General features: G+C 45.0%; 1 protein-coding gene across 1 annotated transcript in view; it reads right to left on the bottom strand.

The window, feature by feature from the left end:
• The window catches only part of LOC144753991 (sperm acrosome membrane-associated protein 4-like), a 51,974-nt gene extending 37,979 nt beyond the window's left edge, over nucleotides 1-13,995 (bottom strand). The window contains exons 1-2 of the mRNA XM_078641511.1: nucleotides 13,883-13,995; nucleotides 9,040-9,141 (exon numbers count right to left, since the gene is read on the bottom strand). Coding sequence (XP_078497637.1) covers nucleotides 9,040-9,141; nucleotides 13,883-13,934 — 154 coding nt within the window. The 5' untranslated portion in view covers nucleotides 13,935-13,995. The remainder of the gene's footprint in view (nucleotides 1-9,039; nucleotides 9,142-13,882) is intronic.
• Nucleotides 13,996-14,837: the final 842 nt, after the last annotated feature.

Here is a 14,837-nt window from a genome sequence, read left to right as displayed (position 1 = left end):
TTTTCACCACCAACAGCTATCAAGTATGACTCGAATAATTTCACCCACTCCTTCCAACTGATTTCAGGTTCGCCTATTTCATTCAAGAAGGGTGGGGGTTGACTCATGCTTGCTGCTGCTATGATGTTACACTAAATTATACCTGTAGAGTGGTCACTGAAAACCTGGGTACTGCACCACCGCCTCATAAGAACCAAACACCCGCAAGATTATTAATTTCCCAGCACAGTTTTACAAGGGAATCTGGTACATTCGCTTGGAAGTCACAGTTCCAGTGGAGACTGGCTGGATGTACTACCAGTTCCACACTGTCAGTTGATAGATTTCACTCACCACCACAACCTGGAAGCTTGTTCCACTCTAAATCCGCTGTTCGCCTTTGCTGGGGTTGGAATAATACTACAAAAACGGCCCGCGAGGCAACCTGAAGAACAGCTGGCCCCACGATCAATTTCTCCAGTGAGGGTTAACTTTTTTTTTTTTTTTTTTAAATAACCGGCCCTTAGCTGCCGGTGCGCCGGGTGCGTCCTGGATATCCAGATTAAGTCAGGTGACACGAGGGCGTCCTGACAGGAATCTTCTCCCACCGACCTCAGCCTCCGAACGAGCAACACTCCTCAATAGGGACAATCCTGCCCAGCTCCTCTCGTGCGGCAGATCACACCCTACGCCAACTACACACTCCACGATCCGAAGATGACGCCTGGGCTCTCCGACACCATACGCTTTCGCCTCCTCAGTCGCAGACAGACGGAACCTTCGGAAATCCGCACAGCTCCCACCGCGGTAAGCCTGGACACATCCGTCACCACAGTACACCACACGCTCTGCCGGTTCCGAAGCAGGCATACTTCCTTAAATACAGGTGAGGGTTCAGTTAACTTGTAATGCTCAACGCCTCTTCCTGCTTTGACAGTAAACTTATCTTGTGGGAACCCACTACGCTGCTAGCCTGGATAACACGAACAGCCGCATTCGACACTTCATGAGTTAAGGAGGCAGGGTGGACTTACGAGGGTTCCTTATGCGCCCCCACAGCATGCCCGGAGGTAGCGACTAGACAATCACTCGCTCCTAACCTTGTATCTCAGTAGAGTCCCTCCAATCCACTCTTTGCCGACTCGATAATTTCCTTTAACTGAACAGACAGCTGTCATCGGTGGCTTCTCTTCCCCGCAAACTCTTCTTTTCTTCTTTGCTTCCCACATAAGCCTCCTCCAATATCTCGTGTATGTGGAGAGAGCAGTGAAAGGGGAGATGGTTAACTGCTGCCCCCTGCGCAGTTCCGTCGCCAGTGTTAAAATTACAAATGTTATGACAAGGACACCAGTGGAAGTAAGTCCTGTTTATTAACCATCCACTCTCCTCACTGGAGAGTGCACCAACATTCTATTGCAAGCTTCAGGGCAGGGGATACCAACTGGGAAAGAGAGGGGTGGACGGAAGGTACCATTTGGGAGGTAAAGGTTACAACACTTACCTACACCGCTGAATGTGTTTTATGCGTCATGTGTCTAGCTTCTAACCTATACCTCTAAATGTATTTTTATGCGAAGGTGGTACTTACCTTTTACCAGTGGTTACTGGTTGTGTGCTACATTTGCTATTTGGTGCTTAAAAACTATCTCCAAGGGCTTGGTACTGAGCTTGCCCCCTGACCAGAGTCCCAGGACCAGTGGACTCTATTGTGCCTTCCCTACCAAGTTGCTGGGACTGGTCTGACCTCCAGGTGCAGCTGGAGCCCCGCCGGAAGTGTGCCTTGCTCGCCCCCCTTTGCAGCCCGTGCATGGCCGCCCTAAATGCCTCGAGCCACGCCGCTCTCCTCTGAGCCGCACCTGCTTCGCTGGGCCGCCTGCACCCTGCCTCCCTCCTCCTCTGAGTCACACACTTTGGTCACCCCAGCCTCAGAAAAAGCCCGGAGCCCCCCCCCCTTTGGGAGGCGAGAAACGCCCGCACGCTTGTAGCGTACCGGCCGCCTCCCGCCCGCTCCGGTCTGCTGAGGAGGTCACCCACATTGTCCCACGCCACCAGAACGGAAGGCACGGTCCGTACCCGCCGCCAGTTATTATATGTTCCATGTTCTAAAAGTGTTACTCCTACAAAGGGCTAATTCTACCAACGGCTAGTTCTAAAAGTGCTTATTCCTGACAGTGGGCCATGTGGCCCTGTCCCATGTATATAATCACTTGTAAATATTTTCCCGTGCCAGTTGGCACAATGTACATTCTGTGATTATGATTCTGATGTGTTCTGATCATACAAAGGCTATTTTTATAACCTTGTGTGGAGTTCCTTTTGTGGGGGGCCTGAGATGTTGCTGGTGGGTGCGTGCGCAAATACTTACTTATATTGCCCCGGGGATCAGCCTTACTGCTCGTGTCACATTGCCATGGGGGTGAGCAGGGGTTATCTTTGGAGTGTAACTTCCTTGCCCTAACTAGTGGTGGTTTCTGCCTGGCTTTGGCGCAAGCCTTAGCCAACCAGAAATCCCATTTCTAACACTTCATAATCTGTTATTGCTCCTGGCTGGATGTATACATTTATCACAATAATTTGTCTTTGTCCCGGTCCCACTGTAGAGTTCTACCTGACATGCCAATAGCCAGCTACAATTCACATTTAACTTAATCATTTTGTTAGCTTTTTTTACTGATACCAGAGTAATTAAGCCCCCGAAGGTTGGCCCAAGTTCATTCGTACTGCCTCCTTAGTTACCATAAAAAAAAAATCTATTGGGACGGGTACCTCACATAACCAGGACTCCTGCAGACACAATATGTCAGACACCTAACATTTCTCTAAAGGTGTTTTGTGCTAGCTGTCTCTTATATCCACCAATATTCCAACACAGAGTCTGTAGGCTGTGTGAGTACCCCGAGTTCTAGTCCACTTCACTTGCCAGACAAATTGTCCTCCCAACTATTTGAATATTTGGATAGGTCGTATCGGTTACTCAACATTGGCTCGTATGTGGTATTTGGTATTGTTACTTTTAACCATCCTTGATCTTTATCTGTGCAGATTCTATCATGGGCGACTAATGCTTCATACTGTACTTGCTCTGGGCAAAGACCTGCATGGTGAAAAAGCCACAGAGCCCTCGGAATATTCCCATCTCACAATTTCATTGACCTGCACAAATCTTATACCCTCCTTTTCCAGGTCTCTCTGCCTTTACCACCGACTGTTCTACAAATTCAGAAAAGAAAAAGCACCTTAGTTAACTCATTTCCTTCTAAACTCGTTACAAAGCCTATTTGTCTTAAATCTTCAGATATAACCTCCCCCAGTGTAGGGCATTCAACCAGGATTTGCACGATTTAGGGGTTTTATTTTCCTTTGTCGTTTTTTCCCCCACCCTTTGCCCCCATAGTTCCATAAACACACAGGTCCTCTATTATTTTACATCCTCGTGCATCCCCTACTTATGGTAGCGGGCTCAGTTTGTGTACCCACTCTTCTCCATCCTGTTCGATCTAGATGGGACTCACCCTTCATTCTTGAACCCACTGGTACACCCCCCCACCCTGCTCCCCATTCTTTCTATTTTTTCCTGTGTTGCATGGCCTTGAGTTTGCGCGCTTCCGCACATTAAATTCATCTTCTTTGATGTGCTTATCACTTTCCTATTCTGAGTCCCTTGATCCTTTTTGTTTATGATCTCATTTGTCAGTGGTCCCTCACTTTCTACAATTACAATACCCTTTTTTTATATTCTGACTTTGGTATACTTCCCTTGTCTTTCCCAATGTTTTCTGTGCCTTATTTCTGATCTTTCTACTCTTCTTCAGGGTCCTATCCCTTTTAGATCTTTTGTATACACTCCTCTTTATTACCCGCATAGGGCACCTTGAGATGAGTTTTATGGGCTTTCCCTGGTCCATTATTCCCAACTAAAGCTAATATTGCTTGGAGAGTTTTTTGCATTAGGAAGATCACCTCCAATAGAGATGATTCCGAGGATGCAATCATGTCGAGCGCCAAGGATGATTGTAGGGTATCTGGGGAGTTAAAGTTCCCCTCTTCTCCTGACTATTAAATTCCCGTTGTGGTGTTTTATATACTCTTGGGCTCTCTCCTTCCCTTCCATTGCAGGACAGACAAGGTGATGATGATCATCTGGGTTCCAACTCAAACATTTCCCCTTCATTTATCCCCCCCTTGATCCAAAACTAGTGGCTGGAAGGAGTCATTTGTTACACCCAATATTACTCCAGTTCCAGTCCTTTGGCTGCTCATACGGTCTCCATCTTCAGTTCCCCTCAAAGGCAGGGAATATTCGCATACTTCAGGATTCTTTTTAAAATATTTCCCCACAAATTTCTTTATAGATTGCTCTAAGGAAGTCCCACTCGCTTCTACTGGGGCTGATGGGCAATCGTGTTTGTTTGATGTCAATGATTCTTCTACAGACTCTGTACTGATTCTCTCCAATGTCTTTTGTTGCTGCTACTTTAACTTTTCTTGGTACAGCAGTTTTCGGGATCTATTTAATCCCTCGTGGCTTCCTTTCGGGGGCATTTTTCCTTCACTTTTCCTTTACTCTTCTCTGCTCTGTACCAGTTCCTTCAGAGTCTAAAACACCACTTACGGTTTCTCAAAGTTTGCAAGGGCCTGATGAAATATCGTACTCTTCGTGGTGCAGGTCCAGGCATTAAGGCAACACAAGCCTCTCCCTGATCACTCTCGGGTTAAAGGTCAAGGAGGGTCAGGTGCACGGTGTTGCAGCTCCAACGATCTCTCCGTAGGCTAGTGAAGACAGCGGACAGGAGAATACGGGGAACCTGCCACATTAAACAAGGTTTACTTATATATTGCCAAACTACGCCCAATATGTATGACCAACATATGTATGACCAACATATGTATGGCCAACATATGTATGGCCAACATATGTATGGCCAACATATGTATGGCCAACATATGTATGGGCAACATATGTATAACTGCAGAGTTGGGCCAACTTGTTTATCTACGCGTGTCCACAGCCTGCTCCATATACCAGCTCCCGCCACATCAGGTAGAGCAGTGGTTCCCAAACTGTGCGCCGCGGCACTGTTATCAGTAGCCAGTGGCGCCGCTGCTTTGGGAATAAATCGGTCATGTGTCAGCCCATTTGCAGGGGCGCAGTCTTCTCTTTCCTTTTCTGAGAGGATTAAAAGGACAAAAGAGGAGGCCGAGGTGCGGGCCACGTGCAAGAGAAAGATGCTTAGTTTCTGCTGCATGAAGAGAATTCATCTGCGCTTAGTTTCTGCTGCATGAAGAGAATTCATCTGCCCTAGTAACTGTAGTGCAACCTCCTGGCCTTAGCACAGAGGACGGGCTCTGAGCCTTTGGTCTCCACCTTTCTTTTTTTTCTCTCCCTTCATCTTTTCCTTTTCGCTTCACTTCCCCCCTCCCACTGTTTTTCTCCCCTTGCTGTCTTTTACTCTCGCCCCTTCACTCACTATCTCTTGTTTCTCTTTCAATTCTCTCTCTCTCATTATACACTTTTCTTTGCCCTAGTGTTTCTCTACCCCGGTCTTTCTTCTCCTTTTATAGCGCACCAATGGCCTTTTTCCCATGGTGCCCCCTGCCAACTATAATTCGTTTTTACTTCAGTTAAATGATCCACAGAAATTCATTTTTTTTTTTAATGAACCAATAGTAATCCTGCAGATTACTAATAGCTGTACGTCAAAGCTGATACAACTATATTGTTCAGGTAAAAATAGGAATTTTCATTATAATCGAACTGCCCAGCACATGAAGCTAGCCTGAGAGTTTTTATGTTCGGTATTTGCATTTTAATTATCACATTTAAGAGCGGGAGGCTGACACTTTGTATAGAGCTGTTGCATGTAACCATGCAACAACTCCAAGCGCCTCATGTAATATTGAACCTTTAGTCAATCTTGGTTTACTCTTATATTTATGGGAGAGTGAAGGGGGAGCTTAAAATGAGGGGGAAACAGAAGTGCAAGAAAGCTTGGAGGAAAGAGGACACAGGAAAGTGAAAGATTGAGATGAGGGTAAAAAACGAGTGAAAAACGGAGGAAAGACACAGAAGGAGAGTGAAGGGGGAGCTTGAAATGATTGGGAAACGACAGACAAAGTGCAAGAAAGATTGAAGGCTGGTCTTGCTTACATCCCCCCCACCCACCTTTAAAAAAATGGTGGGGAGCCACGGCAACTGCCAATTAGGTCAAGGGAGCCACGGGTTAAAAAAGTTTGGGAAATATCAGGAGAGCAGAGACCTTTAACTCCGGTGTCTGAGATACCAGGGTTTTAAGTGGGCTAGGTCCCTTACCAGCAGTTCTATAGATCAGGTGCTGGGACGGGTCTCAAGCAGGCTCTCCATTTTTGCCCTCACTGTAAGGGTCAAAATAAAATCTTAACTCTGCAGCAGTACCATCCTGCGCTGCCTTTGATGTACCTTCAAATATCAGCCATGCCCCTCTTTGAGAGACCCCCCCCAGTTTTTTCATCCTACTTAAAGCCCAGCATAATAGTAATAGTTTAACTTCTATCTGAAATCCTATGCCACCGTCACTAGCATGCCGAGTTACTTCAAGTGTCTGGGAATGCACCCTGAATTCAGACCGCTTCCTCCTCACGACCACCCAGCACTCAAAACCGACCTGCACTCACACGAGCAAACTACTCACCCAGCACTCATGTGAAACTTCACTCACCTATCCCTCACTGCTCAATCTGCAATCTCACTCAAGCAAGTCCATCACTAACATACGTTCGCCCCACTCTGTACTTCCATCCACACCCAAATTCATATGGTCGCAGGTCACCTCACCCACCCTGCAGTCACTCCTCTTACCCTACTCTCACACTGTTGCATTGCTCACTGTGCACTCACATGGGCACTCCTGCCACCCACACAGCACAGAGGGTTAGTGTGCCTGTAACAAAGAACATGTACCATGCAGATCACAGAACTGTGTGAGTAAACAGAGTAGCTCATTAAAAAAAAAATGTTAAGGGTGCTATAGAGCGGAGGTACATTCTTGGGGAGTGGTAGTAAGTGAATTCATATAGAAGGAGGAAATGAGGGTGTGCCAAAAAAAAAAAATAAAGTTGCACCATGTGCGACCAGTGCTAGGGCCAGCCCTGGCTGGGAGTGTTAGCCCCCTACGAAGTTCAAATCTTGTTGCGCCCCTGGGGTGAAATGACAGAAGCAACAAAATAGCTGTCGGGCAGCACGCCAAGCACAGATTTAGCTTTTGTTTAAGCCACACCCTAAAGGTATATCGGTCACGCCCCTTTGAGTACCCCCGAGTTTTTTCATCCCACTTAAAGCATTGGGCGATACTGGGTAGGGCCGAGCTACACAAGAGTGAAAGATGCCAACATCTGATGGACCCACACCATACAACCACGTGCAAGTCACGTGACATCTCAGCCTTTAGAGCCACGACCAGAGAATCAGCAGCATGCTGGAGTGATGCATGCCAGGCACCAAATACACAAAGAAATGCCCCCTACTCAATCTACTTATAATCGAATTTCAATAGGATCAAAAAAATCTCATTCAATCTGATCCGGTATATTTATTTATACCATTTAGTCATGCGATCATATACAAACACTATTTCTCTGGCAAGAGTAAAATACACAATGCAAAAAGTTACACACAGTCATAAACAATTGACCAAAACACATATTTACAAAAACATTCAAAAAACGAATTAACATCAACAAAACATCCATTTAGACAAAACAAATTGCAATTAATCGATTTTGCAATATACTAAACCATTTATATACACAAATTGCTTTCCTAAAAAGAGCTAATTCAAGTACAAGAGCAACAATACATGTGTCAATTTTTCAAAAAGAAACACTAGATGTTCAGGCTGACTCTTGATAGACTCGCCTTTTCAAAAAGAAACACTAGATGTTCAGGCTGACTCTTGATAGACTCGCCTCAAAAAGAAACTCTAGATGTTCAGGCTGACTCTTGATAGACTCGTCAAAAAGAAACACTAGATGTTCAGGCTGACTCTTGATAGACTCAAGAGTCAGCCTGAACATCTAGGGTTTCTTTTTGAAAAATTGACACATGTATTGTTGCTCTTGTACTTGAATTAGCTTTTTTTAGGAAAGCAATTTGTGTATATAAATGGTTTAGTATATTGCAAAATCGATTAATTGCAATTTGTTTTGTCTAAATGGATGTTTTGTTGATGTTAATTCGTTTTTTGAATGTTTTTGTAAATACTTGTTTTGGTCAATTGTTTATGACTAACTCTTTGCATTGTGTATTTTACTCTTGCCAGAGAAATAGTGTTTGTATATGATCGCATGACTAAATGGTATAAATAAATATACCGGATCAGATTGAATGAGATTTTTTTGATCCTATTGAAATTCGATTATAAGTAGATCGAGTAGGGGGCATTTCTTTGTGTATTACGTTAAATATAGGGTCCAGCCCTCCCAAGGACCTGTCTCCCCCCTTTTTTCGTACGCACCAAATACAGCACGTGCTGCGGGAGACCAGATTGCAGGCACGTGTGCGCCAGTGCTTAATTTGAGCCTGAGCTTTCCGGTGCTGAGCACCGGTACTTAATTGGTTTCCCGTGCTCGGCCCTGGCACATATTTGTCAACACCTCACTTAGGGCAGTCTGCCACAAGGTAGCGCTGCTCATGTAATTTAGAGATGAGCAGTATAACAGTTGGTTAAGAAAACAGTATACATTAAAAAATACTAACACCTACCTCCCTAGCCATTCCTTTAGCTTTGGGGACCTGGAAAAATCTGAACTGTCGCATTTACATGAGAGAGATGGTTAGTAGTTTGGCTGTGATGACAGAGGCGATGGGTGGTGCAAGCTGCAGTGACCTCCTGGTCAGAGCCATGGCACTTATTTTACAAATTAAGCACTGGTGTGCGCAATAAACCAACAGGGGATTTCTACATATACGGTGACTTCCAGCTATTAGAAACCTAGACTCTTAGCCACCGATCCGAATATAAAAAAAAAAATTAGGAAACAAAAAGCAATTCCAGCCACCAGGGGCGCGAGGCTTCCGTCACCTACCTTTAGAGGCTGTGCGGGTGTCGCAAGCCTGGAGGAGGCCACAGGTGACATTGGTGGCAGTTACACATGGATGGTCGCACTGCTTGCACTTCAGCCCCTCACCTGGAGGAGGAAAGGAAAGATTAGAAGCCACAAAGCACTGGACAACATTGCAGGCGGACAAGACAAGTTTGAGACTTTGAAAAGAAATCTGCTTTATGGAAACTTGACCAAGTCATCCGCTCCCCATACACACCAGCGAGTAAACTAAACAGTCTGCAAAAGGATTGTGGGATCAAATGCAGTGTGGCATAACGGACTGGAGCTGCCGCCTTGGGAACTGCTCTAAATTAGAGTCTTGGCGTCAGCTCAAAATGAGATTCTGGCCAAAATCACTTAATCTCGAAAAAAAAAAATCCACCCTCAAGGGCAATGGAGGAAGGTGTCACCTGCCACTGGATACTGATTACGTCTCTAATGGATAGAAATGAACAATTCACTTTGTTCAAGGGAGAACCAAATGCATGGCCAAATTACAAACATACAAAAATACAGTACAAAAGTTTTTTTTATTTGGAAATAATGTTGATACATTTTGGAGTTTGAAGTAAACCACGGAGCAAAAAGGAGGCAATATGTACAAAAATATATACATTAAACATACAAGACAAATATGCCTGAAATCATGAGAATAATTAGGTTAACAGGTTAAGTCTCCCTACCCACACAATAGTGCTCTTAACAGTAAAACAGATATCAAAAAGTCAAAGACAAAAACATACTCTTCCACCAATCTTACCATTCATACACTCCATATTCTCGCAAATGTCAAATAAAACAGATCATATAAAAGAGCAAAAAAAATTTATAAGACAGACACCCAATACAAATATAGGGCAATAGTGCATCTAAATGATGCTGTCAGGAGTTTGTCACCCAATGGTTTCTGTCTTGCACGGTGCAGATGCGCGTTTCGGTGCTGGCCGTCACCTTCATCAGGGCACTGGTAACTTGAAGGTCTGGGGCGAGGGGGTACCGATACAGATTGGGTGCCAAATCACTTAATCTCCAAATGCATTAAAAAATAAAGTGTGTCCTTGTGTAATGTAACTGGTGCTTATGTAAAGTGATCTGATACTACCAGGTGTGTGTGTACACACTTTGCAGTACAGTTTGTGGCATGCAGCGCAAAGTCCATCGCACAGGATGGTACATCTGTAACAAGCATCTGATAGGGGCCCTGTACCCCTCCCCCCACCCATACTCCCTTCCCCAGGGATCTGCCAAGAAAAATGTGGTCCACAGAAGCTGTGTGCCCTTCTGGCAGCAGCCTCAGGCCTATGACAGTCTCCTGGTCCGCACCACCCTCCAATATGTCGGCAAGACATGGTACTCAGTATGTGCATAGATATACCCTTGTGCCCACAGCCTCTGAGGCACTTATGAATATCAGCCCTACCAACTGCAGTCAGCAGCATTCTGGTGTCATAGGCTCTGCAGAATGTTTAGCTGCATGGGGCGGAAGCCTGTCTTAATCGCCACCTCTTTTAAACCCATATGGGCCTCATTCCACTCCCCGTCCAAGAGTTTGCCAATATCCCGTTCCCATAGGCCCTCCCGCCCCATGCCTCCAAGCCAATCCACACATTGGAAGAAGCTATCCGGGATGATGTGTACTAGTATAGGTATCGAAATCAATGAAGGGAAGAAGAGCGAGATATTTAACCGAGGCCCTCCATCCTAGGTCCGCCCAAGAAACACTTCATTTGTTGACAAAACCAGGGTAGTTCCTCCTCTGCCCAGTGAACACAAAGTTTGAGTCAGATGGCTAAGGTACATGTCGCAGGAAGAGCTGAATCTCAGATCTTGGTGCCCTCACTCAACCGGTTAGGGTATCCTGCTTAATCATTGGACACTCTGGCAGCGCCGCAATGCCCGACGGGCCTATGGGCTTCTTGGTCAGATCTTTTGGTCTGGGGATGTAGCCTAGATGAAAGCAAGTGACGGAATCAAAGGAGTTTGGTGAGTGAGTTGTGACAAAAATATGCTCTAGTAACCTAAAAACATTTATAGGGAATGGTACCAGGACTCAGTAAACACAGTGGTGCCATCCTATGGTCTTCAGGTACAGTATAGCTACTAGTCAGAAGTGGTCACTAGTTTATTTATTAACAGTTTTCTATAGCGCGAACATGACCCATGGGTATCAGAGCGCTTATCATATGGTATGGGTTAAAAACACAATGTACATACAGCAATAAGATCTTATAGACTTAGTGTCATTTTAGACCTAGCCTATAAATAGCTAATATAGGGAAACAATAAAGTGTCGGTATTGATTAAAACATGAGTAAACTATGCTCTGAGGTAGTATTTTTTTTTTTTAAGGCTCTATCATTTCCATCTTGGGTATCTAGTCATCAAATCAGTGACAAGTCTTAGGTGCCGCTTTGTCTTGCCTATGGGAGGAACTTATTCATAAGAAAGATCTTAATTTCTTTCTTAAATGTTGCAGTTTGGTGTGGTCTACATGTTTCGTGCCTTGAGAGCCCCATGGTCGGGTGGCACTTCATCAGGACCAAGAAAGAATCAGTTAATGCCCCTATCTGGGGCTAAGGGTCTCCTCTCTAATAAAGGATGACCGCTTCGTGTTTACCGGTATCCCCTGTATGGGTGCCGGTCAACGATTCCACCTAAAAGGAGAAAACAAGGTGGAAAGATACAAGCGACATACGTTTTTTAGATAAAGGTCAAGGTGTACCATACAGGGGCACTAGTTTATTTGCAAGTTCTGTAAAGAGTGACGTCTGCCTGCTTGGTTATTCACATGTGATGGAAATTAGGAATGTTTCTACTCAAGTCATGCCAAGAAGCAAGCCCACGTCATGGCTCACTGACCGTTTTTAATTTATCGATTTGAGACGGCGGATACTCCATTTTAAATAGGTTTGCATAAAAAGTTGTGGCTGTAAGGCAGATGAGAAAAAAAAAAACATATATATACACACACACACAACCAAGCTTGAAACCAAGGACGTAGGGCAGTAGCAGACGCGTGGCCTCGGGCTGCAGGCACCCAGTCCTCCCCTAGGGTGACCAGATTGAAAAGCAAAAACACGGCACACACCAGATATACAATAGTACTTCACCCATTAGCCTCAAGTAGGACTGGCCTGTCCCGCCTTATGCATACCATTGCAAATAAATGTCGATATATATTTTGGAAAAGGAAAGTCTGGAATCGACAGACGAGGAAAAGAAAAACACACCCACCATGCCCTCGCAGAGCTCACGGTAAGTGGTTCTTGTTTTTATTTTAAACACACAAGTAATAACTGATGCTCATGCAAAGAGATCAAATACCTTCACGGCGAGTTTATTATATAAAACTGCAAAAACATTAATAATAATCTAAGTCACCACTGATCAATCTAACTTTACCCAAGAGCCCTAGATTTCACAATTAGCGGCGATGACGGCTGATTTGGAACAATTAAGGATTTGTTTTCTCATTAAAAAAAAGCTTGAATAGTATAAAGTCAAGCAGGGCCGGCTTTAGTACTGGTGGCGCCCTCTGCGACAATGTGTTTTTGGCGCTCGCCCAATGAGCACCTCCGTAACAGATTCCCGCACTACGACCCTTTAACAGTCTCCATAACCACTCTCGCTCAGATGCATTTAGTTTTATAGCGTCAAAAGTGAAGGACGTCCAAGCACCTTCATTGCGAACACATTACAGAGGATGATGTGAAAATCACACATTACATAAGACCGAGGACTTCAAGGGGTAGGATTTATACGTCATCCATGCTGGTAGGCAGTATCGTTTACGGGGCTTGGCCTGGAGAAGCACAAACTCAGAATTTGAAACGTAACACAATGGATGTTTTTTTTTTTTTTATATAATCAGAAATGATTCTACCCAAATGAACCCTTTGTGAAACATCAGAATAAGGAAAGTGTGGGGGGGGCCGGGGGAAGAGAAATCATACGCTCTAATCTAAACTTGAAGTCTGCATTTCAGTTCTTTGATAACAGTTAAAAGAGCACTGTTTTTCAATAGAAGTTTAATTTGTAAACTGCAAGTAACCCAAAAAAAGTAGTCTGACAAAAGCAGGAACCCACTGACCTATGGTTATATTTACTTTGTGATTCACATGGTACACATGTTTTGCAGCAGGCACATTAACCCTCTGCACTGCCTTATGAAGAATCAAAACTTCCACCAGTCAAGATGTCCACCAGACAAAACTACGATCTCTCTCCAGGAAGAACGTTAGTCACCAGAATTAACTTGACATTTTTATAACTGGCTAAAAATTGCCGTAGCGGCCAAGGAGCGCGGAAGCGGGTGCTTTAAAAACAATATAAACTAACCAACAGGCACCCGCACGCGAAGTCTGCTCCCGGTGCGGTGGCACCGGTCGCACGGCCCTGAAGTCAAGTTTTACAGCTTGATGGATTCAAACACACATGACAGCGCAGAAGTCCGCTTATAACATGGGAGGGTAGTGGACGCTTCAGAAGAACAGCGTCAGTGGCTGGGATGGAGGGGGATTCAATCAAACTATGTAAAAGCCCCCCTTACCCAGGAGTAGAGACCCCTGGCAGCAAAGGTCGCCTCATTGCTTGAAGTCAGATATGCAACTAAACGCAGTTAATGCGGACCCCCCGGTGGTCTGCAGGAGCCACTATGCCTCATCTGGGGGTAAGTAAGGCGGTTCCAAATTGTGCGGAATTTTTGTATAAGTTCGCATCAAACGACATATACCTATTTTGGCGTCGAGGGCGCATCTTTCTTTAGGCATACACCGCCTACAACAAGGGCTACATCTACAGAGGCGCTTTTACGCCTCGTCCTTACCCAGGGACAGGCTGCAGAGCAGGAGGAACGCGGCGCTGAGAAAGGCATTCATGCTTCTAGGAGCTGGAACGAGGACCGAATACAAGGGAAGCTCAGAAAACTTGCGGGTAACAAAAAAACAGCGTAGGGCAGGACCTGCTTATAAACCGACTCTCAGGTGGGGCCCGTCCTCTATACCTTGCTTTGACCCCTCCCTACTAAATGCCTGTGATTGATTCTGTGATGGTGTGTGACGTTTAACAATTCACGGCTCCCTATGGTCTACGTTTGTTACTCAGCTAATTTCATGCAGCAGTTTCACTATTTGGGGTGCTGCGCTCGTTTGCCGATTTCTTTTTTCGTTATTGGTTGATGTCCACGTTTCTGCATATTTGAACCGTTATTAATGTAATCCGGTTCTTGTTTTACTCTCTCGTACGTGCTTTGTTCACTCGCTCTGATTTGCAACTCTCTTGATGGTTTTATATTTTTATTAATCGTTGAGTTATTTTTGAATGTTTACCATGTATTCGTTATCACCGGTTCCCTTATGTATTGAAGTGGAGTGTTTTTTTTTTTTATCGCGCTACAGTCAGGGGTATGATACAGCCGTGGGGCGAGGCTTAAGCCTAAAACACCTGCGCGTGGGGCATTGGGTGGGTCTGCAATGGGACTATTAAACGAGGGGGCGGGGGGTGGCTGTCCTCATCTCCTCCCCTTTTGTTACCTTACTACAATCTTCGACAGAAGGGGCTTCGAGGGATGCAGGGGTCATTTTTGGAGAAGACAACTACATCGATTTTCCTTTTATTTCCACACTGACAGGAGTTACCCTCTCCTCTTTCCAATGTGGGAGTTTCAGAAACATCAAGTTGTCTAGGTCCGAGCGTGAGAATCTACTTTAGTTTTGATGTTATCTGTGCATTCTGGGACTTGTAGTGCTCTTTAACCCATTTTAAACTCAGACCCTGGACAG

Source organism: Lissotriton helveticus, chromosome 5_1 (assembly GCF_964261635.1).
Source record: "Lissotriton helveticus chromosome 5_1, aLisHel1.1, whole genome shotgun sequence".
NCBI classification, from domain to species: Eukaryota; Metazoa; Chordata; class Amphibia; order Caudata; family Salamandridae; genus Lissotriton; species Lissotriton helveticus.
This window is presented reverse-complemented; position numbering and strand designations above follow the sequence as displayed.